The sequence below is a fragment of the Haliaeetus albicilla genome, chromosome 20 (assembly GCF_947461875.1).
Source record: "Haliaeetus albicilla chromosome 20, bHalAlb1.1, whole genome shotgun sequence".
NCBI lineage: Eukaryota > Metazoa > Chordata > Aves > Accipitriformes > Accipitridae > Haliaeetus > Haliaeetus albicilla.
The window spans coordinates 12,449,513-12,474,766 of NC_091502.1; the positions used below are offsets into that span (position 1 = coordinate 12,449,513).

Below are 25,254 nucleotides of genomic sequence, written 5' to 3' on the forward strand. Positions count from 1 at the left end.
TTTGTTAAATTGTAACTGATTTTATAATAAGAACTGAACAATGAGCTACAGAATGGAGTAATACAAAACATTTTTTATTTTATACCCCTTTTTGTAATTAGCATCTTACTTTATATTTGTCCACTTCTTTTTGCAACTTTACTGTCATTACAGTATGTTCTTCCATCTTCCTCATTCTGTCATGCCAGTTAAACAAAAATTCTTCAAATAGGTATGTTTTACTCCTGTGTGAAAATCAAATATAAAAAGGTCATAACAACACAGTACTACAACCACACATATATGTCCATGAAAAATAAAGTAACAAAATCATACCTAAAAGTAATCCAGTCTTCTTTGGCTTTTTCCTGAAAACCTTGATAAAACTCTTCATACAATGTCCACACTTCTGCACAACTCTTAATATCTTGACATACAATTTTTGACAATGAGAAGTCAGGCTCTTCCAATTTAAAATGATGGCATTCTTCACTGAATAAAAAGATCATTGTATTATACATTACGTTATTCCATTACACATTTATGGTTTAAGAGATGGTATCATATGGAAATAATTATACTTTTTTAAGAAAAGCCATTGGCTTCATTGAAGAATATTGCTGCCAACAGCAATTTCCTTAAAGTCTCCTTCCTGAATAGAAATAATGAATGAATACAAGGGATAACTCTCCTACACAGCGCTTTTCTCCCATATTCACAATTGTTTTCCATAAATTTTCATTTCTTTCTCATTTGTGAGAAAAGTGAATTATTTTGTGCCTCCAAAAACAAAGCTTGCAAGAAAACGATTTTTAATCGTTGTTTCTTCCTGTTAAATAGAAAGAATATGCTAATTTTATTTCCTATGATATTTAAGTGCCAAACCAAGAATTTAAATAGAAAACTTTGTCCACTTAAGATTTGCAATAATGAGCTTACTGAAAGTAGGCAACCAGTGCAAAAATCCTTTCCTTTCACATAACAGTCTATCAGATAGGATACTTACACAAGAAACGAAGAAGAGAGCTCTTGCCCACTTAACTTACAAGTGGATTGAAGTAATAACTCCCTCTTCTTGGGCCAATATCCTAAACCTTCTCTTAGAGAGAATTTCAGAAGTCAGAATCAAGACTTTAATGTACAGACTCCCTTACATGAAAGCCTAAGAGATTTCTTGAATTTTTCATTCCAAAAAACTCTACAGAAACTTAGCTTGAGAAATTCACATTATGTAAAATCAACAAAAAGGACCCTGAAAAACTAATGAGATACATGTAATACAAATAAAATTAAATTCCTTATATTATCTGTTGTGACAAAAATCAGTTAACATTTTCTGAGATACTATTGCTGCAAAATATTCATACATAAATGAATAAGGTATACATGGAAATAAACATACATACATGAGCTTTTGTTTCACGGTTTCAAGTTCATCAAATTCTTTTTTTTTTTCCTTTATGATCTGAGCACTTTTCTCAAGTACATCCTGGTCACCTGCTTCAATAACATCATCACTTGGCTTGAGCTGATCCCAACGAGCTTTAAACTTTTCCAGGTCTTGAAGATACATATTAATACGTGAAATCACATTTCCTTTTATCATTTCAATCTGTAAAGCAAGAGTTGAAATGAAATTCCTTCAATGGTTTGTAACTACGATCAAAATCAAAGTATCAACTTCAAAACTTGATTGAAACTTGATAACTACAACTTGATTGAAATCAAACTCAAAAAACTTCTCGTCTAATACCCTAAGAAACAGTTCATCTTTATTCTTACGGTTTATTTGAAAAAGGGAGCACTAATTTTTTTTTTTAATGCTGGTATTTGAGACCTACTTATTCAGCCTATTCTACCTATTTAGCCTGCATCCTATAGTGCATAGAAAAATTGCTGTATTTGTATGGCATATTGATATCTTCAGTAGAACTTCAAATGACGTCAGCAATTTGCCTATGGACTGGAATTACAGGACTTCGCATAGTTTAGCAAAGTTGTGTGAAACAAAAATAACAAGCATCAGTACTAAAAACATGATAAAGTAATAAAAATGCTATCTTTTCACTGTTATCCTGTTTTCCTCAGTTAACCACTGCATTCATTAAGCCAACTCTGTCACCAGAAAGTTGTTTGAGAAAGAAGTACAACAACGTAACATTCATTTCAGCATCAGTTCAACCGAAGTTTCACTTAGTTATTGTTTAAACAGTCTAAGTATTCTTCCTTTAAAGACTCTCCCTCAACTCTGTAATGTTGGTGTTAATGCTGAACTGAGAACATTTATGGACTTAATCTAAGAAAAAAATATTTCTGCAGACTTATTCAAAAGAATTTCAACATTTTTAGATAAAATATTAATCTTTCATTGTTACCTGTTCTGTAATCATAAGCTGGTGGCTTTCCATCATTAATTCAAATTTATCCCATGTAGCTCTTAGGTTACAGATAGTGTCCAAACCTGCACCAGCCACAGTTCGCAAAAGTTTGTTTTTATCTTCAGCCTCTTGAAATAGGAGAAAAATCTAAATTCAAATGGATTAAAAATACGTGTGTATGTAAAAATTCAGCAAATCCTATTTATCCAAACTATAAGCAAATACATAAGAATCATCAACTGTGTATGCACAGATTATATGCTTATATACAGCTGCTTTTTTAATACTGTTTATAGAATAACTTTAACACACTGGAAAAAATAGTATCTGAGGTATTTAGAGAAATTCTACATCATAATCCTGACATGAGATACACGGAAGTGAATGTTTACTATGAAACAGATAAGTGCCTCTTTCTATATTGCAGAGATCCACTCAATTAGATTTGAGCACAGCAGCAGAGCAACAGAATTCAGTAAATATCTGCATGTGTGTGCTGGGTCTGGCTGGGATGGAGCTCATTTTCTTCATAGCAACTCATATGGTGCTTTTGCTCAGGAACAGGCTTGGCATCAGTCCATCCATGGGAGGTTGTGAGCAATTGCCCACTTGTTTTGTTCTTTCTTTCTTCCATTTTTCTTTCACTTATTGAACTTATTGATTTCAATCCATGCAGTTTCTCGCTTTTACTCTTCCTTTCCTCTTCTGTCCCATCAGGGGTGGGAGAGGCTGCTCGAGGGAGTAAGGAAGTGAGCAAGCAGCTGTTTAGTGCTTAGCTGCCTACCAGGGTTAACCCACAACAATATGGAATAACAAAAAGCAGAAATAGACATACTTCAAATAAACGGAAATTATATTCATATGAAAAAACACAATTTTTTTTCACCTGATAATGGGAAAAAAATCCAGGTTTTTTTCCCACATACTAAGAGCCAACCAAATTTAAAAAAAAAAACCACAAAAAAAACCCCCAAAAAACCCAACTTTTAAACTATGCAAGTCAGAAGAAACTGAAATAAACACATAAAGGTTTACACATTTAGCAAAATGTCCTGTTATGTATGTTTTCCTTTAAAAATTAAGAGGTGACAACAGGCACAAACGCTAAGGAACAATACTGTTTTGTAAATTATAGAGAATTAATTATCTTCAACATCCAACAATTCTCCCAGAGTTGCTACAAAATGTAAATACTTATACCCAACCTAACACAGTCCTTACTGAGTTAGCAGCCAAACAGTTAAACTGTATCCAAGATAAAGATTAAGCTAAAATTAGATGTCTGTACATGGGCTTGTTAAGTGGGCATCTTAAACGCTATTATCACCAAAGAAGATCACTGAAACCAAGTTCCCAATCATTTAATGACAGAGGTTTCCAGCATTACTTGAGATCCCCTACTTTATCCCATCTGTTTTACTTCCACTGCCCCAAAAGTTATGGGTCTTCCATATGTCCTGTGTCATATCTGCCAGCCTTGTACGGAGCTCTCAGATATGCCAGAACATCCCCAAAACAGCAGACACCTATGTATGAACAACTGCATTGAGCTCTTAATGGAGCTAAGAAATCAATTCAGGAGGATCAGTGACAAGGTGTCTACTTTAGAGTGAACTGGACTGCTCTAGGCTACAACTGACTACACTCACTAGGGACTTGATTCAGTTTCTCACAAATACATGTCTAGGGCCATTTGAGATGCCCTAGGGCACTTGCCTGGCTTCCAGTTGCAACTATACAAAGGTAGAGGCCTCCCAGAGCTCCTCTGTTATGTCTGCCAGTCTTGTGTGGATGTTGGATGTGCATCTCAGTAACTCTAGAACTGCACTTTCCGGTTGGGAAGAGTTAATATGGCTTTTGTAGAATTCCACAATTTTGTAGAACCAGAGTTCTCTAAAGGCATCAGTAAGGGTATGGATGAAGGAAATTAAAATTATATATTCCATTTGGGTCTCTAAAAAGCTTTTAACACAAATCCTCACCAAAGGCATTGAAGAATACCTGGTAACTTTGACATAAGAACAAAGGTCCTCGCAGAGATAATTAATTGGGTAAAAGATAGAAACAGAGATAGGAGGAAATGACTAGTTCCTGCAATAGAAAAAGGTCACCCATGGAGTTCTGTAGGAACCTGTGCTGGACTGCTCAAGGTGTTTATAAGAGTTGGAAAAGGTGACTAACCTGTGAGATGATAAAGTTTATTGATGATATTATGTTATTCCAGGCATTAAAATAGTTCACCACTACGTGGACCACTGCTCTGACCCTATATGGCCACTGCATGTTCTAAACTAGTTATATTAAATATGTTTCCATACTAGAAAGCAATTACATTTTTTGATAGCTGTTGTTCTGGATATGATAAAATAGTATCTTACCCCTTCCTTTCGTTCATGTAGGTTTAAATATTTCAAATTGTCTTCTGCTACTTCCTCTACAGTCTGGGGCCTAATCACTAATGTGTCCATGGCATCAGTGAGAAATGAAGAAACATCACATAGGTGAGCTATATAAAGGTGGAAAACAAAGTTATCACAAAGCAAATATTTGTAGTAATAAATATCTAAGTCAGATAAATGTACTGTGATACAACATTGTCATAAGATACAATAATGCATGCAAAGTATTTGCTTAAAAAAATTGCAGACCCCGACCTTACATGCTGCTTCAACAAAAATTGCAAGTTTGTGTTTACACATAGCTTTTTAAATGTAATCCACTGCATTCAGTGTATGATTTAGACCGTAAGTATCAAAGTCCCTTCTGAAAATGAAACATAAATATGTAATGCATTTTTTTATACACTTTCAAAATCTCTATAGGTCTTTTTTGGGAAAATGGAGAAAAATAGATGTTAAAATTGCTTTTCGGGTTGGGGGGTTGTTTTGTTTTGTTTTTTTAAGAAACTAACTGAAGCCACCCTGCTTTAAACATTGAGAAGATTCACAAACAAAAGTCTGATTAAGCTATAATGTTGTATTTTCCTACCAAGGTACATCTTTTTTGTACTGAGAAAGGAGCTGTACAATTCCAGGGACTAACACATCTTCCAGGAAACAATTCATCTTTCAGGCTCTGGAGAAAATTCACTTTCTGCACAACCCCTGTTCTGTGTTTCCTGTGCTGATTGTTACATTTAAAGCACAAAGTACTGGTACTTCTCATCATATACACCTTATCCCATTTTGTCTAGCTGTTCCAGATATAGACAGACCACCCAAAAACAGGGAAATATTTTGCACTCTTTAACACTCTGCATTTTGACAATCTAAGTGACAAGTAACTCTAAGGAATAAGCCTAGATTATTTAAGACTCTTCATGAAGTACTTCAATTTGTGAAAGAAAAATCTAACAATATTTAATTACAACACTTCATGATGCCTCCTTCAATTACCCTCAAGCGCCTAAGAAATTCTCCTCCCTCAAACATCAAATAAATTTTTCTCCCTGAAACAACAAGGAAATTTTCCTTCAGAAAAAAGAAACAAGCAAAACAATGTTCATATGCATTCTTTTACAACGGGAACAGATGTGGCCAAAACAAGTGAAGGGGAAAGATGCACAGGGACATCAAGGAGTCTTAGGTTAGGTCTGTAGTGAAAAATTAGTGACATTACTTTCTCTGCACTGTGATTTCTGCAGTTCTCTGTGCCCGGCAGTAAAATATTTCTTAAAAAGTGTATTTCCATTAACACAAGTGTCCACAAGTACAACAGAAACAAAAAAGTACTATTCATTAAAGTTATTTACCTTGAATAGATTTTCTCAAAGAAATGACAAGAACATCATACAACTTCTGGATGAAATCATCGATTACATTTTTCACAGGGTTGCAGTTAACAGTTAAACAATCTATTCTGATGGTGCTTCAAGACAAAAGATTAAAAAATAGCAAACATTCAGTAGTATACTTACATGTCAATATCCCTAACATCTATGCATGTCTATAGTTTACCATGATTTTGTAGCCTAATAAGAAAAAATTTCCCTCATAATTCTATGAATAAATGTCATAGCTTAATGGGAAAATCACTCATAGTATTGAAATATTTATAACCATTATGCATATATATGCAGTTTTATGGGCACTAATGTCTAATGCTCTGCTCCTCCAAATAGTTAGAAAATTGCTTGATTTTGTGTAACCAATGTCACTAAATTCAAAAGGACTACTCCTATACTCAGAAAGAAAATTTTTTTAATTAATTTGTACAGTCGTGTCTTTAAATCTCTAATTTCCATGAGAACTTACTAACCAAGGCTTCAATAGTCCCAAGAACATAAGAACAGCCATAGTGAGTCATTTCAAGGCCCCATATCTAATATCTCACAGTGACCATAAGATGTCTAAAGAACACTAAGAAAAAGGGCTACCTTATTTGATACTTTCCTCAGTATCCTCCCTCAACTCCAATTATTTTCAACTCACGGCACTTCATAGCCACATGTGGTTTCTGGCTATAAAACATGTCAGCCAATTTCTCATCTATTCATTCCAGTCTGTCCTTGAACTCATGAAAATCTTTACTACTCACAGTATCACTTAGCCAACAAGTTCTACCAGTCCATTCCTCTGCATGAAATGTCATCTCTTCTTCCTTGTTCTGGACATGATTCCTACCAGTTTCATTTGAGAACTCTAACCATGCAATACACTAAATTCCATGTGAATATATGTGAGAATAAAACCCTACACTACCATATCTTAAAATGTAAGTTATAAGAGATAATCGAGTGTTTCAATACAGGAATTATTGCATGTATAAACATTTACAAAGTCTGTTCCTTACTGCCACATATACTCCACGTGCACAGGACTTAGCTAAAATAATTGTTAAAACATCACCGTGTTTTGCAGTATTTCAGAATCAGCCCTGAATTTTGAGGGGGTTTCCCATCATATCAAAGGAAGACATTAGAAGTTTTCAGAGAAGGCTGCGCAGATAAAAGGGAATAAGTGTCTAAAAATAAAACTGAAAAACAAGAATCTAAACATTTTAAAAGTACATCAGTATTTTAAAAACACTTGACATTCTATCCATACCTCCGTGTAAGAAGAGTATTTCTGATAGAATTCATTATTCAAACAAAAGAATAGTTACACCATACCTTGGAAGACGTTCTGCTTCTTTCCCTTTCACTTTTAATGCTTTGAAGTTTTTTTCCCAGTCTTGTTTGCTATAAAGGTGTGTCTTCACCAGAGTTTCCATATCTACTTGGCCAATTATGATCCATTCCTTTTCAACATTATTTTTTATTTCATGGAAAAGAAATATTTTCCAGACTAAAAAACTCTGTTTCTCAATAATATTGAAATACGTTAATACTGTTTTCAAGCTACGTTCTCTTTAACCTTTGTATTTCTTCAATTACCTACAGATTCTCTTAGTGCAAAAATCAGGAGGTATAAAATGTTTGACATATTCACACATTTAAGGATAATCAAAACAGATTTTGAACAAGAGTAAAAAGACAGCTATAATACTGAGGTTTCAATGGGAACTGTACATATGCTTCAAGTTAGCTATGTGCTTAAGTGGTTGGCTTAACATGGATGGACTTACTAAGCTTTTTCTTAATATGTCTTGCAGAAAAGGATAATAATGCACAAATGTCATTGCTCAGTTACTTCTAGAATGTTCAAGGACAGTAATGCACAATGTCATTGCTCAGTTACTTCTAGAATGTCTGAAGCCTAAAATGATACAAATCTAAAAAAAAAAAAATCACGAGTCAGTCAAATATTGAAAATACCTTGAACTGATTAGAAACATCTGTCAGCCTTCTGAACAAATCCTCTGCTTTACTGAAAGCAGTCAGAAACCCATCTGCATTTCTTTCGGTCATAACAGTGAATATAGAATCTTCTTCTGCTTCACTTACTCCCCTAAACTGATTTGGAATGGAGATGAATCTCTTCATTTCTCTATAATATCTAGCTCGTACCTCTTCAAAAGGAGGTCTGAATTGCAACCGGCCTTGCCTAAAAAGTGAAACAAATCATACGAAAACTAATATTTGAATGTAATCTGAGCCAGAATACTTTCTTAGTAGGAAAAAATAAAATATCTTACTTGAATGTTAGATCAATATTTATTTCTGGTAAATTCTCATTGAGTGCTTCCAAGCCCATTTGATACTGATGCTCCAGAGCTTTGTAAAGTTGATGATTCCAGTGCTGTCTCCAAGCTTTCATATCACATGATCTGAAACCCTAAAATTTAACAATGATTATTTTTATTTTATTTTATTCCTCAAACCATAATGATATGCTGAAACTGAACACAGTACAATGCCTTCAAAGAAGTATCACACCACTGGAACAGGCTCCCCAGGGAAGTGGTCATGGCACTAAGCCTGTCAAGGGTTCAAGGAGCATCTGGACAATGCTCTTATGTCATATTGTTTACTTTTAGGTAGCCCTGCAAGGAGCAGGGAGTTGGACTCAATAATCCTTGTGGGTCCCTTCCAACTTAAGATACTCTTATGATTCTATGACCAGTTTGAATATTAAGAAGATCTAGAACTATTACATGTATTTCAAATGAATATAGGAATAAAAAAAAAAATCCAAATCAAATGAGTCTTTATGGCAGTTCAGCATAACAACTTCACTGAGGTTCATTGCCTATTGGTTTAGTATGAGATTCTTCAAGGTTACTCTAAAATGCATGGGACTCTGCTAGAAATAAGATACAGAGCTAGCTGAATGAGACGTCTAAACCTGTATCACACCTTTTATTTTCTTATGATATGTAAGCTATATTTAAACAGTATTTCAGAAAATTCTTGTGTGTTTCCACAGATCAATGTTAACTAATAAGTAGTTGTAAGGTTTTATCTTAAAGATTTTCATTGGAATCTGCTACACTGCTCTGTAAGAATGTATAAAGCCGTATCATACACTCAAGTCTGTAAATGGTCACTTGTAAGCCATCCAGGGATTTTCAAAAGGGCAAGACAAATTAAAAAAAGAAATTAGAAACTTCCTCCAGCTTAACAGGTTCTCTTCTTATTGAATCGGATAGAGATTTTCAGCCAGGGCTTTGGAGGCAGTCCAAGGCTGCTGCATGAAGCTACACAGTTAAGGTCTGCCCTACAATTCAAGGCTGCCCAGAGGAACTCTTCCAACAGAAAGATTCCAGAGATTAAGAAAACCTGAAATTGTCTCAATTAAGTCTTAATACAATTACAAATAGGGTTTTTAAAGAAATATGTAAAATCTTGATGACAACAGCAGTAAGACTATACCATCTTGTAATTTTGGATGGTGAAAACAGGATACACTTGGTTAACTTTTATCACTTCTAGTCAAGGATAAAAAAAAAAAGTGATTGAATACAGTTTAGTTAATTTTTCATATAAAATAATCTGTAATATCAAAACAATTTTCAAACAGATCTTAAACCAAATATAGACTATTAATTTTCACACATATACTGACTTCAAGATAAAAATTTGCAAATTAAATTTCAAAAGAAATTACAAACCAAAAGCTGAATCAACATACTTATTAATTAGTCATATTATCTTGAGAAGATGGAAAAAATTATACAAAAAATACAGTAAAAATACTGCATTTATTTGACTGGCAAATACCAACTAAAATAATCTGGTTTTGCATTAGAAAGGCTGAGAACACCACATCCATCTAAGAATATAGCCCTGTTATTGCTCAAAGCTATAGGAAAAATTAAGCTGACTTGAATGACACCTCAAAATAGCTTAGATGATAGCAATATCATCTAGTTACTCTGATGAGATGATATTCTTAATCATCTTAACTCGATGATCTTAAGGGTCTTTTCCAACCTAAATGATTCTATTCTAAAAGTTGACAGTTGATAAGTGAACAAATACAAATTTGGCTTTTTCATTATTTCAGGCAGAAATGCATTTTAATTCTAAATTTCATACATTTGTTCTATTCTGCCTGGGGATTACTCACTTCCGTACCTATGTCTTTGTTTTACCTTATGTTAATGGCTCAGACACAACTGATCTACATGACCTAAGGTTTTCCCGTTTCTTTATCTAACCCCTGTCATCTCACCAAGTGTTGTTGTTCTCCCATTACTAGCATGACATAAAAAGATTATCCTCATCCACATTTTACCTCACATCTGGCATCAACTAGTACATAGTTACTTTTCCTGAGCTAGCTAGTAAATCCTTAATCAAAATTAATTCAATCATGCTATGTTTTGAGTCTTAAATCTTGATTACTGTTGGAAAGTCAAATGTTCATAGTTTGCAATATAATGAAACCCTGCCTGTGACTCAAGGCTGGCAAAACCAGTTCTGAGCTCCTGAAGTCCGTCTTTCCAACGCTGCTGCTGACGAAGTAGATCAATATTCATGAGCGATATAACCTGTTAAAAGAATTTTAAAGGATAATAAACATATTCATTACCACATAAATGAAAGAAAGGGTGAAGTAAACTGTAAGAGATATGATTTCAATTTCACCTGGAAAATATACCTTTTCAATGAAGTTTGTGTGCCACTTCCTTAGTTTTCTATTTTCAGTGGAAAGCCGTTCAGCAGCAGCTTGGAGTTTTTGGATATAAGCTTCCAGTTCTCTAGGATTATCCCATGTTATTTGAGTTTTTCCTCCAGGACCAGATTTTGAATGCTTGAAAAATATACAAACTTTGTAAGATTTAATGACAACTATAGTCTACCAGCTAGAATACAGGAAGTGATAATATGAGAAAGATGGTTTTACTCCTAGTAAAAAAAGGAGGACCTTCCTCTCACTACTGCACTAGAGACATAATAATCTGGCAAATCACAGATATGTGGGCATATCTTTATACCTACATCAATGCACTGGGGAAGGATTAATGCCAGACTTTTAACAGAGCTTGAAATAAATTCACTGATGTTGAGACTCCTGCCCCACACTCATAAGCAGACATCTTAAGCTGAGAGGACACCTTGAACTCCTCCCTTCTTCTTTGTTCTGAACAGGCCAAAAACCAAAATGTGACACTAACAATTGCTATCCAATTTCATCTCTTTATAATGAAATAAATTTTTTAAATTACACTGTAAAATTCCACTGACTCATAAGCAGCTTTGGGGAGTTCCATTTCTCTGAGCTTTTTATCCAGATATTGGGGGGTTTATGATTTTTGCTAAGTTTACAGTAGAAAATCAGAAGACAAAAGCATCTGAAGTTCCACAGCTGGACCTATTCCTAAAAGTAGGGCAGAAATCACATCAAATAGGAGAATATGTTGTGGCTTTGAACACCTCTGCACCATCACTGTCTTAGGGTCTGCACACTAACGGATTCTGTGGCATAATCTGCAGGCAGCCCAAGGAAAATTTAAGAGACAGTTTGGGAACTTTTTCCAGGACACATTTGAAACTACAGTTTGGTCTGGACTGTCCACCATTTTGTGTGAACTAATCCCAACCAAAACATCCCTTCTACTTTTAGTCCCACTCTTACACTCTGTCTTGCAAAATGGTTCTCAGGAACAAGTTTCCAATATTTTCTGTAATGCTTGCTCTGGAGGCATTATTCTCTTGCCCAATACAGAGTTTATGGGCATGCTATAATTCTCCAGCCATTCTCACATTGTAAGAGTGTTGGAAGAGGGCGGAGTGTTTCAAACAGATCAAAACCAGTAAACTGAAATTCATGATATACATGTTCCTCCAGACATACAATAGATACGGTGTTAAAAAAATGTAGATTTTAGTGTAACTTTTAAGTTCATATTGTCCCCTCAAAGCAGAAAAATGAAAATAAATAAATAAATAAATTTCTCCAAATTGCCCCAAATTCCTTAAAAGAATCTAAAACTTCTTTAAGTATAGTGAACTTCCTACCAATTACAAAAAAAAAAAAATCTCTTCTCAGAGCAACTATATTATGTCTGAACACCAACCCACTGTAACAAACTGCATGCATAAGTCAATAATCAGGTAAATCCACAGATTCTTTGTTCTTAATCTAAACCAGAAACTATCCAATTTCAACCTGCCCAAAAACATTCAAGAGAATTACAAAATCCACAGAGATTTAATAAAAGTCAAAACAGTGAAACCATTCCTTAATATGAATTTATCTTCAGAATAAAGTATATGCCATTTTTACTAAAATAGACCAAAATAATATGATTTAGAACTGTTAACACAGGAGTTACATTACCAACTATTAAGGAATTGACCACATCGTGGTTCATGTGTAAATTCAAACACTAAAAAATAATTCCTGAGAGAGCATGTTACACTAATATCCGAAGTAAAAAGGAGTAAGCAGCTGTTTAAATGATAATATTAAAAAAAACAAAAGGCCCACTGATTTAAAAAAATGTTAATTAAACAGATGGTGTTGCTTGTATGGGAAGGCTACAGTTAAAAAGTCCAGCAATAAACACAGAAAAAGCAGTACAGAATAAGCACAGACACCACTGAAATTAAAAATGCAAAGAGAGGGGAATTCTTTCACCTTAATTATCTGTTCAAATGCTAGAGCAGATTGTAACATCATTGGCTTCTGACTCGCAATCATCTGTTGATCAATAGAATTATAAAAATGCGCCACCTGTAAAAATAGAGAGATTAAATTTACAAGAGCAGGTTAAAATATTTATATGCCAATAAGTGTAATGCAGGATATTTCTGAAAGTATTGCCCAATCAATACCATCAAGATATGAGTATTGACTATACTATGAAAATGTTTACAAAAATAAAACATACATGCAATGCTAATGTGATCCTATCTATCTTTGTCTAGTGATGCATTTTAATAGCAAAAAAGACTGCTACTTACACGTCTGAGGCAATTATACTTCACCTTAAGTGAAATAAGTTCAGTGTCTGATTTATTATAAGTGGAACAGTGCCATTTCAGAGGCCTTCAAGTATTCATGACATCTGCCAGGATATGACACAAGACCTAAAATACATCTATTTACTTCCAGATTGGCAGCTGAGGTAAGAGGGATATCCTACAACTCGGTTTACCCTACAACTTGGCCACACATAGACATCTAGTGCCTTTTGAATCGACTAAGGTTTCCAATTGGGCACCTGTCAATGATCCAGATGCATGGGTATCTTGTAGGTCTTGTGTCATCTCTGCCTTAGCTCTGCAGATATCTCAGATGCCAATGACACCTCATGTGAAACTGAATTGAGCCTGTGTATCTACATAAGAATTTTTACCAATATATACATATTTATTCTTGCATCTTACAGTAACAGAAGAAAATTTGACATGGTCTTTCAACTGAAATATAAGCCCAATAAAAACTTATGTAGCACTGAGTCCAATCAAAAAATACCCCCCCCAAAAACCAAGCACACATTACATTAAAATACTTATTAATATCTTTTCAGTGGAAAACTAGCAATGGTGAGGACAAGCTGGTCCATTTTATGACATTTTCCTTCAGTTATAATAATCAGAAACCAAGACTAAAACCAGGAGATCAATGAATTACTTGTCTTATTTTTGTATATACATACAGTAAATTCACATGGCTTTAATACTATAATTCATTTGGTTCCAAAAGAAGACACATTCCGAAATTCTAAAGCATTCTTTATTTTTGTTTTCTTTTAAGGACTTAGCTAATTTGTTCAAGAAACAAGTCACTTTCACACAGACAAACACAGCAAAAAGCTTAACCACACAGTCAGAAAAGATAATAGTCTAGAAAAGTTCTACTACTAAAGCCGGGAAGTCAGAACAGGAAGTTATTACGGCATTTAATCTTATACCTGTTTAAGGATGACCGCCTGCTTACAGAACTTTTGTGCAGTGTTTGCAACATTCTGTATTTTAGCTGGTATAGCAAAACCAAGTGCTGATAGCTGACGTACTTCTCTTAGGAGAGTCACCAAACGATCTGAATAAAGTATGTTTAATGTTCCAAAAACGTGATCCAACTCCATTACTGGACTATTAGCTTGGATGCTAAACCAAAATCAAATTAAACATATTATTGAATATAATTTGATATTGATCCTTTCTTAGGTGCATTTTATAATAATATAATAAACAATTCTAAAAAACTTGATGTCATTCTATTACGTTTTTCTATGTTTATTAACATTTTAACTTACTCAGAAATTATTCCAGTAACCTTTCTCTTAATTCAAAGCCACTGAAGACAAGAAGAAATTAACAATGCCTATTGGTTTTGCTCGCAAAGTTTTTCTGGCTTGTTACAATAGTTAACACGTAACTCACAGCCAGACAGTATTTCTCAAATACACTGGATTCATCACACTCTCTCAAGCAGGCACTTTACAGGCCCCAGCCTTCAGCACTACAAAGGGGAAGAAATTCTCAGTGGGAATCAATCCAAGAACCAGGACTTGGATCGGTGGAACTTTCTGGTATACACAATCAAATGCTAATAAGAACATCAGCCTTTCTTTAGATTTTACTCCAATTTTTTTTTTTCTACTGTAGTAATGCTTCTACCACCATCCTTCTAGGCTTCTTTCACAAAAACTTCAGCTTTACTCATTTTTTCACTTTTTTTCTCATCTTCTTCTAGTTCCTATATCCATTGTATTCCTCTTTGCAGTGAGCTACCCCTTTTCTTTTCCTTTTAATTAATCTCTTCACATATTTTAAAATCTCACAATAACAAAATCTTATGGTACTAAAGATGGCTATTATATATTGGAGTGCTGAATCTGCTTATTTGTTATATTTGAGTGTTTTTCATAAAATAAAAGTTTACACATAAGTATCAAGTCCTGTATCCTCTGAAACTGTAGAAAAACTTTTTTCAAATAAAGCTTGCAACACTCAGACATGCAGACAGAAGCCATGTGGCCAATCAATTAAAAAAAAAAATGTTAAAATATATTTTAGTATCCCATAAAGTAATTTCATTATTTTGGGAAACACAATTCATGAGGTTTAAATTTATTTTCTTGCCCTTCTTTCAACTGCTCTATTTAGACTGCAGAATTTCTTGTTAACAGCCATACTCTAATCTCATCTGGTTTCTAGATATTATCACTATATGGATTACAATGTAAAACAAGTAGTAACAATAAGCAAAACAAACATGTCTTTCATTCCAAGTGTTAACAGAAACTGCAAGATTAGTTATTAACACTATCCTGTATACTTCACCTTACCAACCAAGCCTGGCAGGATGATGAAATGATAATAAACTCTTCCATTTTGTTTCTCCATTCATTCTCAATTCTGTAAAAATTTTTATTTCCTTCATCAAGTTCTATTGAATTACACCACACTACAGATTTCAACATAAACATTATTTAAACAAGAATGTATTTACCAAAGTCCTAACTTAGGATTTGATAATTCTGACTGGATATTCCTAGACCAATCATCAAATTGTTCTTGTTCATATACTTTTAACTGTTCCAGAAAAGAATCTGCACTTCGATGAAAAGTTTGAAATCCAGGTAAGTCAGACAGAAGAGCTTCTGCCAGCTTGGTAGCATCATCCACCTTAAACACAACCACAAAGAAAAGCAGCTTAACTTCCCAGTATTCAATCAGAAAAATCACCACAATAAAAATCAGTATTACAAAACATCCAAGTGGGATTCAAAAACAGATTAGAAAAAAAAAATGTGAATCCTGAATTGTGTCCCAGGTGTTCAAATTCCCATTACAGTAAACTGGTTCTGAATAAGTTGTCCACCACAGGTGTCTACCACTATTAAGACACCCCAGAGTATCCCACCTGGTTTTTAGTTAATTCTCCATAAAGGTACAGATCTCCCATGCGTCTTTTGGTGTATCTATAAGGTCCATGCCAATACTCAAAAGGTATTTCAAATGAGATTCTACATCTACTTGTCGACAAATTAATCAAAACCCTAGTCAATACGATCAGTGAAGATTTGAGAGCAATTAAAAAATTTAGCACAGCCTAAAGTAGACACACAACTGACATCAGCTGAACTGCTCTCTAGGTCTTTAGCAGACCAAGCAGAAGAAACAACTGTGAAACTTGAGCCGTTGCTGTTCTCTCTGTAAGACACAGAAAAAAGCAACACCTTTAAGAGCTCCACCCTTTGTCACATTCAGATGAAATGGGCCCTTGAAATTTCTGCAAATCACAGGTGAATGCCAAAAAAATGGGCTAACAGTTATTCTGGGATAAGTAATTTCTATTCTCTTTCAAACCTATAGTTATTGTAAATGGCACTTTTGTTTACAGAGAAAACATTTTGCTTTCAACTAGTCAATACTTTCCAAAAAAAGTTCCAGAGTTTCCAACTAAAGTGTAAATACAAACTAACAGAAATAACCTAAGTTAAAATAGAGTCAAATATGTTTTAAACTCATTCTGTTGTAAGAGAACACTGAATCGTTTGACATTCACTTTTACTACAGTCTCTGTAGTAAATTCCCTGGCAGGCATTGACTCAAAAAAGTACTACCAAGAAATCCCTTTGATTTCAAGATTGGTAATAACAAGTGAGAATCAGGATGTCAGAATCTGGCTATCCATAAATCTTAAATAAAATTTTAAAATGCAAACTGGAGAATAAAATTTAACAAAAACGCTTCCTCTCAGAATTTTGGTCTTTTTTTTTGTCAAAAAAGTTAAGTTATAAAAGCAGGCAGTTCAGCGTATTATGAAGACTGTCTTCGGGATCAGTTAATAAAATTCAACTTAGCAAGCAGCACCACTGATAAGGAATCTTGAGTATGTAACTCTTGGGAAGTCCACAATTTTTCTGTGGGGAATTCCCCACAGAAATCTCAAACACCGTGTTTTATGTTCTATGATAATATTGTGCCTAAACAGTAACGAAATCTGTTACCTTCAGCTCCAGCTGCCGTACCCATACAATATTATTCACAACTTCAGAAAGGTTTTTGCCGGACAGTGGTCCAGAAACATCACCAGGAACACCATGGCATCGAGTTTCAAAGTCTGTCTGATACTCTAACACAAGCAAAAGATTCATGTTAGACCAGAAACCTAACAGAACAAGCTTAAAATTATTATTGTAGTTGTAAAAATATACTAGGGATACTGACATAATTCTAAAAGTAAATAAAGAATTCTAGTATTTGCAAAAGAACTAATGCAATTAAATACTTTTAAATACATTTTTACCTTTGACATAATCTTGAAGTTTTGCTAGCAATGTTTCCCTTTCAAAAAGCAATTCTTTGCTTATGTTTGGATGCTTTATCAGTTCCTTATATTTCTGAAATGTTTGAAGAAGCTGGAATATGAAGTTTAGAAAAATTATCTCTTTCCTGAAAAACAATTAAACATATTCTGACAGTACTCATTAGTGCTGTTCATAAGCATTGTCTTTGACTCTAAGTACTTATTCCTGCGCTCTAAACCGACTACTTAAGAATTCAGTAACTTTATCTTTAGGAAAGTTTTCAGACTACAAAAATACCCATACCTGCTGAGGACTGTCCCGAATTTCTGAAATAAATTTCTTCAATTTGCTTGCTATTTTTTGCTCTGCTGGTGCAATAATTCTTTCATACTGAGAGACTGCTGCTTTCCATAATGGCTAGAGATAAGTTCATATGTTAGTTTAGGACTATCCATATACACCATAAAAAGTCACAGAAAGAATGTGAAGAAATTAAAAATAAGCATTATACCTCTGTGTAAGGATTGCAGTGTACAGGATTTAGGCCAACAAAGGGTTCAAACACTTGGGCAAGATGTAAAGCATTTTGTTCTCCAGCTGGCAAAAAGAATGTAAGTTTTTCATGCAGTGTTCTAACAGTTAGCACCTATAAGGGAAAAAAATATTTAACATATCCAACATATTTTTAGATAAAACTTAGATTTAGAAGCAAAAAGCACAAGCAGCACATTCCATCCCTCTCCTTTTTACAAGAAACTTTTGAAAGGCTCAGGCAAACATGGATTATGAAATGCTGTCTGACTCTGAAAAGGCTATAGAAGTGTTTAATTCCCTTTTTTAACTTAAAACAATATTGTTTAATTCTGTGTCTAATAAAATAAATGTGTATAATTCAAATCTCTACCTCATCAAGACGTTTGCCAAGTTTGGCTAATGATTCAGGGAAATATTTCTCATTTTTCCATGGATGTAGAGTATAACGTTGCCACAGTTGTCCAGTTAGGTACTCACAAGCTGACACCCACTGCTCACAAATCAAGATACCAGCTTTTAGATTTTCCTTAACACTGTGAAAAGCATCCTCCCACAAATTCAAAGCTGCCAATTTTCTCTGAACGTATCTACCTAGTGAGCCACCTAGAACACAAAAAAAGTATACAAAAGCACTGTTATGTTTGCTTAAAATAATTCCTTTAAATGCTACACCACGTTCCAATTGTTCCAATTACATTTTTTAAAAAACTATTGCAATGTCTTGATTTCAAACCACACAAATGTATCAATAACTGATTATTTTCTTTCACACTCAATAAATCTCTTAAATGTCTCCAAGTTAAACAGACGTTGGTCCAATATCAGATTTGGATTCTGGAATCCACACACAAGCATGTGTCTTTATGAGCAGTAATGGCAGCACCTGGCTACCCCCAGCAATCCTTCCCCTCATGCACACACACATCTGGCAGCAGCAGACAAACTCCCTGTCTTATGCCTGTCCCAGAATGTGGGACTGCTGTCGAGAGAATGAGAGAAGTAACCTCTCTGCACAACTTGCTCTCACCTCCACCCAGGTTGAATCAAGCCTCAAATGGGGGTTTCTGTAAACAAACTCGCTCCTCTGAGAGAAAAATAAGGAGTCAAACAGAAGCAAGACATATCCAGTCCACAGGCTGAAAGGTATCCAACTCCATCTTGTTATTATCTATTCCCAAACATGTGAAGGCATCTACCAGAACTGGCTGAATTATTGGATACTATAAGGCAAATAATATTCATGGATCATAATTACAAGAAGAAAGCACCTTAATGCTGTAGGCTATCACTGGTGCCTGTAGGAGGAAGAAGGTCTCTGCTCAAAGAGTAAAATGAATCCTTCTCAACTGTTCATTTAATAAAGACTGCATAAAGGTTTACCTATTACATCCAGGAGATTATGCATGCGTGGCTGTGGATAAGGATCATGTTCTGTTTGTCTCCACACACCATCCACAGTATCCTTGGTAGTCTCCACCAAATCCACAACTTCAAATAATGAGAGACTATCCAAGTTGTAATAATCCTAGAAAAAAATATCCTTAATACAATTACCTTGCAACTAGTATTGTAGCAACATTATACTTCCTGAAGTTGGCAATTGCTATAGTTTCCTGGGTTTTACTACTTAACAAAATAAGGCATAATCCTCTCAAAAAAACAAGCATTTGTGTAAGTTTATTCATGTGATGAATGCATTGATATCTGAAGCGCTATACAAGCAAGCACTTTACAGGTGCCTAAAGTTTTGCATGATAGCATTCATTATTATCATCTGCATTTTCAGTTTTCCTTTTTTATAATTTCATGAATCAATTTCTAGTTCACGAACTGTAGTGTACTGTTGTATTTCTACAGCAGCTTCTAGTATTCAATGGTCAAATCTGCTCCCAATCAAATACTGGCATTCCCATTGTCACTAGAAACTACACGAATGTCAGTCATTTAAAGTAAAATTTTGCCTAAGAAAAAAATAACTAAGTAGTTACATATTCATATACTTGAAAAGATTGTACATATACTGACATATTTCATAAGAGCATTTTTTACTAAGCCTACAAATATATCACTGATCATACAAAAGAAAACATACTTTTGCAATGTCCTCAAACAGGTCTTTAAAATGAGAAGCTCTCTCTTTACTACACCATTTACTTCCATGACGAGCACATTCTATCCAGAACTGAAATTCATCTGTTGGTGTAAGTATAGCTGCAAATAATAATGGAAAATGTTTAAATATGAAGTACATGAATGGTCACAAAATATTTTCAGTCAGAACATACTTTCTAAAGCAAATATTTACTGTATGGTTTTGTAATTATCCTTTAACTTCAGACTCTGACTAGATGTAGTATCAAGTTCCTACCAAGAGACCAGAGCTGATCATCACTAATTCCAATCTACTCACCACAACCTGTTATATTTCACGCTCTGCAGTCACTGGGATAATGGAAGACTGAAAACTCAACCGGTAAATAAACTATTTACTCCTAATTTAAAATTAACTATAAAAGACGCAACTGCAAAACAGACCTCGCACATCATCTTCACTGAATTTTGTTCCTGTGTAATTAGGATCTGATCTTCTGAGAACAGTACTCAAGCCAGCTTCAAGCTCACTTAAAAGTTTCTGGAGTTTGGGTTCAAATGTTTTACTCCATCTCTCATCCTGCAATGAAAATTTCAAAAATTGTGACTCACATGATAGAACAATTACTATTTTCCTCCCATTAATCTTAACAAAAAAAATAATTATTCAGATTTAATAGCAGTAACCAACCACATGGTGGGACAATATAATAATTTCTTTTTCTTAAAGTCAAGGAAAAGCATGTCATTCTTTTCACTTAACAATTCAGAATAATACTGTAAAAAAAAATTTTATCACAAAATCAAAAGTCAGTTGTTGGATTTATAAAGGTACTCTGAAAATGTGTTCAAAATTCTTTGTTAATGAATTCTCTTAAGTTAAGTAAGTTTGGAAACTACTATAGTAGAATCTGGAAATTGCTAGAATCAAATATTAAAAGTTATTGTGTTTTTCTAACATTATTTTATTAATATTATGACATACAAGAAATTAAAAATATTTAAATGCTGAAACTCTGCTTGTTCAGCTTATGAAGTACAGCCATGGTCATTGTTTTTGACAAAAAAAACCACAAAGGAAATATAATCTTTAATGTAACAGAAGGAAAAGCCTCAGAACATTTTTAAAAAAGCAAAACTATGAAAAATGCAGCTGTACAAATTAATCTAGAGTCTAGCGCACCTCTCTGCCACGTATCAAAGAATCATAGTTTGCATGATACAGACCTATGCATTTCATATAAAATACAAGAATATGTAAAACAAGAAAAGGACACAAGACTCGAATTACTGGTGGAAAGGAGGTAAGGAGCTGTTGTCTCCATTAACCACCACTGCTCAGTGTATTCCATATTTCTATAGAGTCAGGCATATGTATGACCAGAATCCTCCTCTCATCCTTACCGATAGGAGGTGAAGTAGAAATTAGAACTATCATCCATTATTTAAGCTCTTAAAATATTTTACTTTTAAAACATGAAGTATTTATCTCAGAATAATTAACAACCTATGAAATTTCAATGTTTCAGTATAAATATACAGAACATTTAAATTGGTATATTGCTCACCTTCAGTAATACTGGTGCAAAAACTTGCCGTACAGCTTGATAAAGGGTGTTAATTGGTGAATCTAGCATAGATGACACAAGAATATTACTATGAAGATTATCTTCTGTAATTACATCAGGTCGCAGCTTAAAGAACACCAACACATTATTCTTTGAATCAGTAGCTTCAATCTGTAATAATCAAGAAGACAGGATTTGTTTAGCAAACTGTCATTGACTACATATTATAATAAATTACGTACACCATTACACAAATTATTTACATCAAGAAAAAACTGTAAAATACCATGTTACTCCCTATGGGCTCTGATAACATTCTGGTAGTATCCGATTTGCACAGAAAATGAAAACTTTTATTATACTCATTCCTGAGTTCATGGGAACCTGAATTCCAATATCAAATATGTAATGCCTTTTTCTTTATAAAATATCTGTAAATACCATAATTACTTACGCTATTTTGATTTTGAAAACTCCACTTACACTTTCTGGGGACAAACCAGAACCTCTACGTTGTGCCTAGAGAAAACTAAGCATCAAGTCTGTATTTTTTGTGGCATTTTTATGCTACATACCTTCAGGAATATTTTTCTAAATATTCAGTATTGTTCTCCTGAGTCTGTAAATACATAACTCTATTGCAATTCATAGATTTCTCAAGGACAGAGAAAGGCATGGTCCTTCACCTGTAAAATCATAAGTTGTAACATGACTCTTGTTCCCTTCACAGTCCAACTTATGGGTAAACTTCCAAAAATTGCCATAAAATCAATTATTGAAACTACCTGTGGCTGATGAGAATTCATAAAACAGGAGAACACTATTAAACATTTAATAACACAATAGCAAAATAGCAAAAAATAGCTGAAATCCCAAATTCTTTGCAATTGTAAACATCTGTGAACTTTTTTTCTGTTAAAAGAAACAGAGGGCTAGTAAGAACAGCTTTCAATCATACTGGACAGTATCAGTTTTACTTTTTTACCAAGTCTTTAGCCTAGCACATAAAGACATTGTTTCACTGAGGCAACAGGTATATATTATAGTCCCGATACACATCCGATTTTCCACAGCTGCTGAGAGTGGCTTTGTATATTAGACAGTGTCTCAGCAGCACAATCCAAAAACTGGTACATGTAAATGTTCATTCTTGCATGAACATAGCATGCACTAGACTTCACAGACTACACAGATGATTACACCAGGAGGTGTGTAAGTTACTGGTCCACATGGCAGATCACATGTTAACGACCCATTACACTAGTCTTCAGTGCAGAAAAAACCTGTCACTGGCGTAACAGACACCACATCCCTGGTCTCACAGCAGAATGATGGGACGCACGTCAAGACCCACACTTTGCCTGTACACTCTGTGTGGCAGGCACCACACCATGTCCTGATTACATGGCAACATTAACTGGACATCACACCCAACAGTATCATTCGGATGAGTCACTCACTGACACAAACACTCAAAGCAGGACATTTCACACAATGAACCTCAGATTTGCTCACAGCTGGACACATCAATCTGCAAAATGCATGATTTGGACAAACACCCACCATGGGACCTGTCAAATACCATTGAACGTGCCACATATTGGGCCACGTTTTCTGCACAGACATTGGCAACGCAAGCCTTCCAGTCACCTGCATGCACCCTTGCCCAGGAACAACCCATACATCAGACTCCACCTGGCATTTGCAGCAAGGGAGCATGCCATTCTCCAGGCTGCATTACGTTCATGCAGCAACAATATACATACAGCACACTGAAACTACATATCAGCATGGGCACAATCCACTAGAAATATATGACTGTCATGGTTTAACCCCAGCCAACAACTAAGCACCACGCAGCCGCTCACCTACTTCCCCCACCACCCAGTGGGATAGGGGAGACAATCAGGAAAGAAGTAAAACTCGTGGGTTGAGATAAGAATGGTTTAACAGAACAGAAAAGAAGAAACTAATAATGATAACTGTAACACTAATAAAATGACAACAGCAATAATAAAAGGATTGGAATGTACAAATGATGTGCAGTGCAATTGCTCACCACCTGCCAGTCGACAACCAGCTAGTCCCCGAGCAGCGATCCCTCCGCCCCCAGTCTCCCCAGTTTATACACATGATAAATGTGTATAAAAATGCGGCGGCACATGGTATGGAATACCCGGTTAGCCAGTTTGGGTCAGCTGCCCTGGCTCCATCCTGTGCCAACTTCTTGTGCCCCTCCAGCTTTCTCGCTGGCTGGGCATGAGAAGCTGAAAAATCCTTGACTATAGTCTAAACACTACTGAGCAACAACTGAAAACATCAGTGTTATCAACATTCTTCACATACTGAACTCAAAACACAGCACTGTACCAGCTACCAGGAAGACAATTAACTCTATCCCAGCTGAAACCAGGACAATGGCACAGCTGACCATGTGGTCTTCACAGACTCCTGGGCCAGTAATTTATGCGGCAGACACTGAGACCCGCATAGATATTTGCAGTAGGAAGATGTCTCCCAAATCAGATACCAGTGTTTTACGACCACTAAACCTGGGCTGGACCCCAGGCTCTGCATCCCCACTCGCACACTGGGATGGGGTGGACACGCTGGATCCATAGGTGCCTGCACACACTCAGCTTGACGCTGCCGTACCTTGTTGGACGCGGTGAGCTGGGTGCCCGAGCGCTGCACCACGAGGAGGAACTCATTGCCGTCGTCGAGGAAGTTGGTCAGCTCCGGGCGGGAATGGAGCCCCGCGGCCAGGGCAGCGGGACCCACAGATGGATCCAGTCCGAAGTAGTTAGCAGCCGTGGCTGAAATAAACCGCTTCCTCTTGTCTCCCTCGCCGGCCATGCTGGCAGGACGCACCCCCGCCAGGCAGGATCAAGGCGGGGCTGGGTCCAGAACCCCACGGGAGTATGTGGAGGGCTGACGGGAGAAGACCCAAAGGGCGGGCGGCGGGAAGGCCGGCGGCTCACGCCGGGGTGCAGGGCGAGGCCCGAGGCCTCCCGGCGTCCCCGCGTTGCCAAGCCCCGTCACTATGGTGACTGAAAATGGCGGCCCCGGCGCGCTCGCGAGCTTGGTCCGGGTGGCGACGGGCAAGCGCCGCGCCGGGCCGCCGGCGGGGAGAAAGGCAGCGGTCGACGCGCTCGGTAATCGGCAGGCACGCCAGCCTGAGGGAGGCGGGCGGGGCAATGCGACGCTCCGCCCCGCAGGGCGGTGCCCCGGCGGCGCGCGCTGCCCGCAGGCCGCTCCGGAGCCGCCTGCGGTGAGGAAGGGGGGGGGGGTGCACCCCCTCCCGCCGGCACGGGCGGCAGCCCCCGGCCCTGCCCGGGCCTCGGCCGTCCCCGGCGGCGTCCCGACCTGCTGCACGGCTTTCCTCTGGGAGTCTTCGAGGCGTCTCTCCTGCCATCGGCCGCATGACGGTGTCACGGGCACCGGCGGTACTCGCGGTGCTTCCCTCCCCGCCCGCCCGCCCCGCTACCGATCCGTTTCCGCTAACGAACCCGCGGTCCCCGGGCTTGCGCTGCTTCGGTACCACCACGCGGAGCCCGGTGCGGGCCCGGCCCCGGGGGGCGGTGGGCGAGCGCTCAGGGCTACCGGACGCC

At 36.4% G+C, this 25,254-nt stretch overlaps 1 protein-coding gene across 3 annotated transcripts in view; it reads right to left on the bottom strand.

Annotated features, from left to right (window-relative positions):
- Positions 1–25,062, bottom strand: part of DYNC2H1 (dynein cytoplasmic 2 heavy chain 1) — a 186,908-nt gene extending 161,846 nt beyond the window's left edge. For all 3 annotated transcript variants that reach the window (XM_069808307.1, XM_069808306.1, XM_069808308.1), the window contains exons 1-24: positions 24,299–25,062; positions 21,644–21,814; positions 20,520–20,655; positions 20,077–20,195; positions 19,365–19,509; positions 18,355–18,587; positions 17,962–18,096; positions 17,754–17,867; positions 17,450–17,561; positions 17,151–17,275; positions 15,647–15,822; positions 14,103–14,298; positions 12,824–12,919; positions 10,841–10,993; positions 10,632–10,730; positions 8,433–8,572; positions 8,113–8,341; positions 7,468–7,595; positions 6,109–6,224; positions 4,736–4,863; positions 2,355–2,504; positions 1,386–1,591; positions 316–471; positions 110–224 (exon numbers count right to left, since the gene is read on the bottom strand). In XM_069808307.1, the coding sequence (XP_069664408.1) occupies positions 110–224; positions 316–471; positions 1,386–1,591; positions 2,355–2,504; positions 4,736–4,863; positions 6,109–6,224; positions 7,468–7,595; positions 8,113–8,341; positions 8,433–8,572; positions 10,632–10,730; positions 10,841–10,993; positions 12,824–12,919; positions 14,103–14,298; positions 15,647–15,822; positions 17,151–17,275; positions 17,450–17,561; positions 17,754–17,867; positions 17,962–18,096; positions 18,355–18,587; positions 19,365–19,509; positions 20,077–20,195; positions 20,520–20,655; positions 21,644–21,814; positions 24,299–24,499 (3,579 nt within the window). In that variant the 5' untranslated portion in view covers positions 24,500–25,062. The remainder of the gene's footprint in view (positions 1–109; positions 225–315; positions 472–1,385; positions 1,592–2,354; positions 2,505–4,735; positions 4,864–6,108; positions 6,225–7,467; positions 7,596–8,112; positions 8,342–8,432; positions 8,573–10,631; positions 10,731–10,840; positions 10,994–12,823; positions 12,920–14,102; positions 14,299–15,646; positions 15,823–17,150; positions 17,276–17,449; positions 17,562–17,753; positions 17,868–17,961; positions 18,097–18,354; positions 18,588–19,364; positions 19,510–20,076; positions 20,196–20,519; positions 20,656–21,643; positions 21,815–24,298) is intronic.
- Positions 25,063–25,254: the final 192 nt, after the last annotated feature.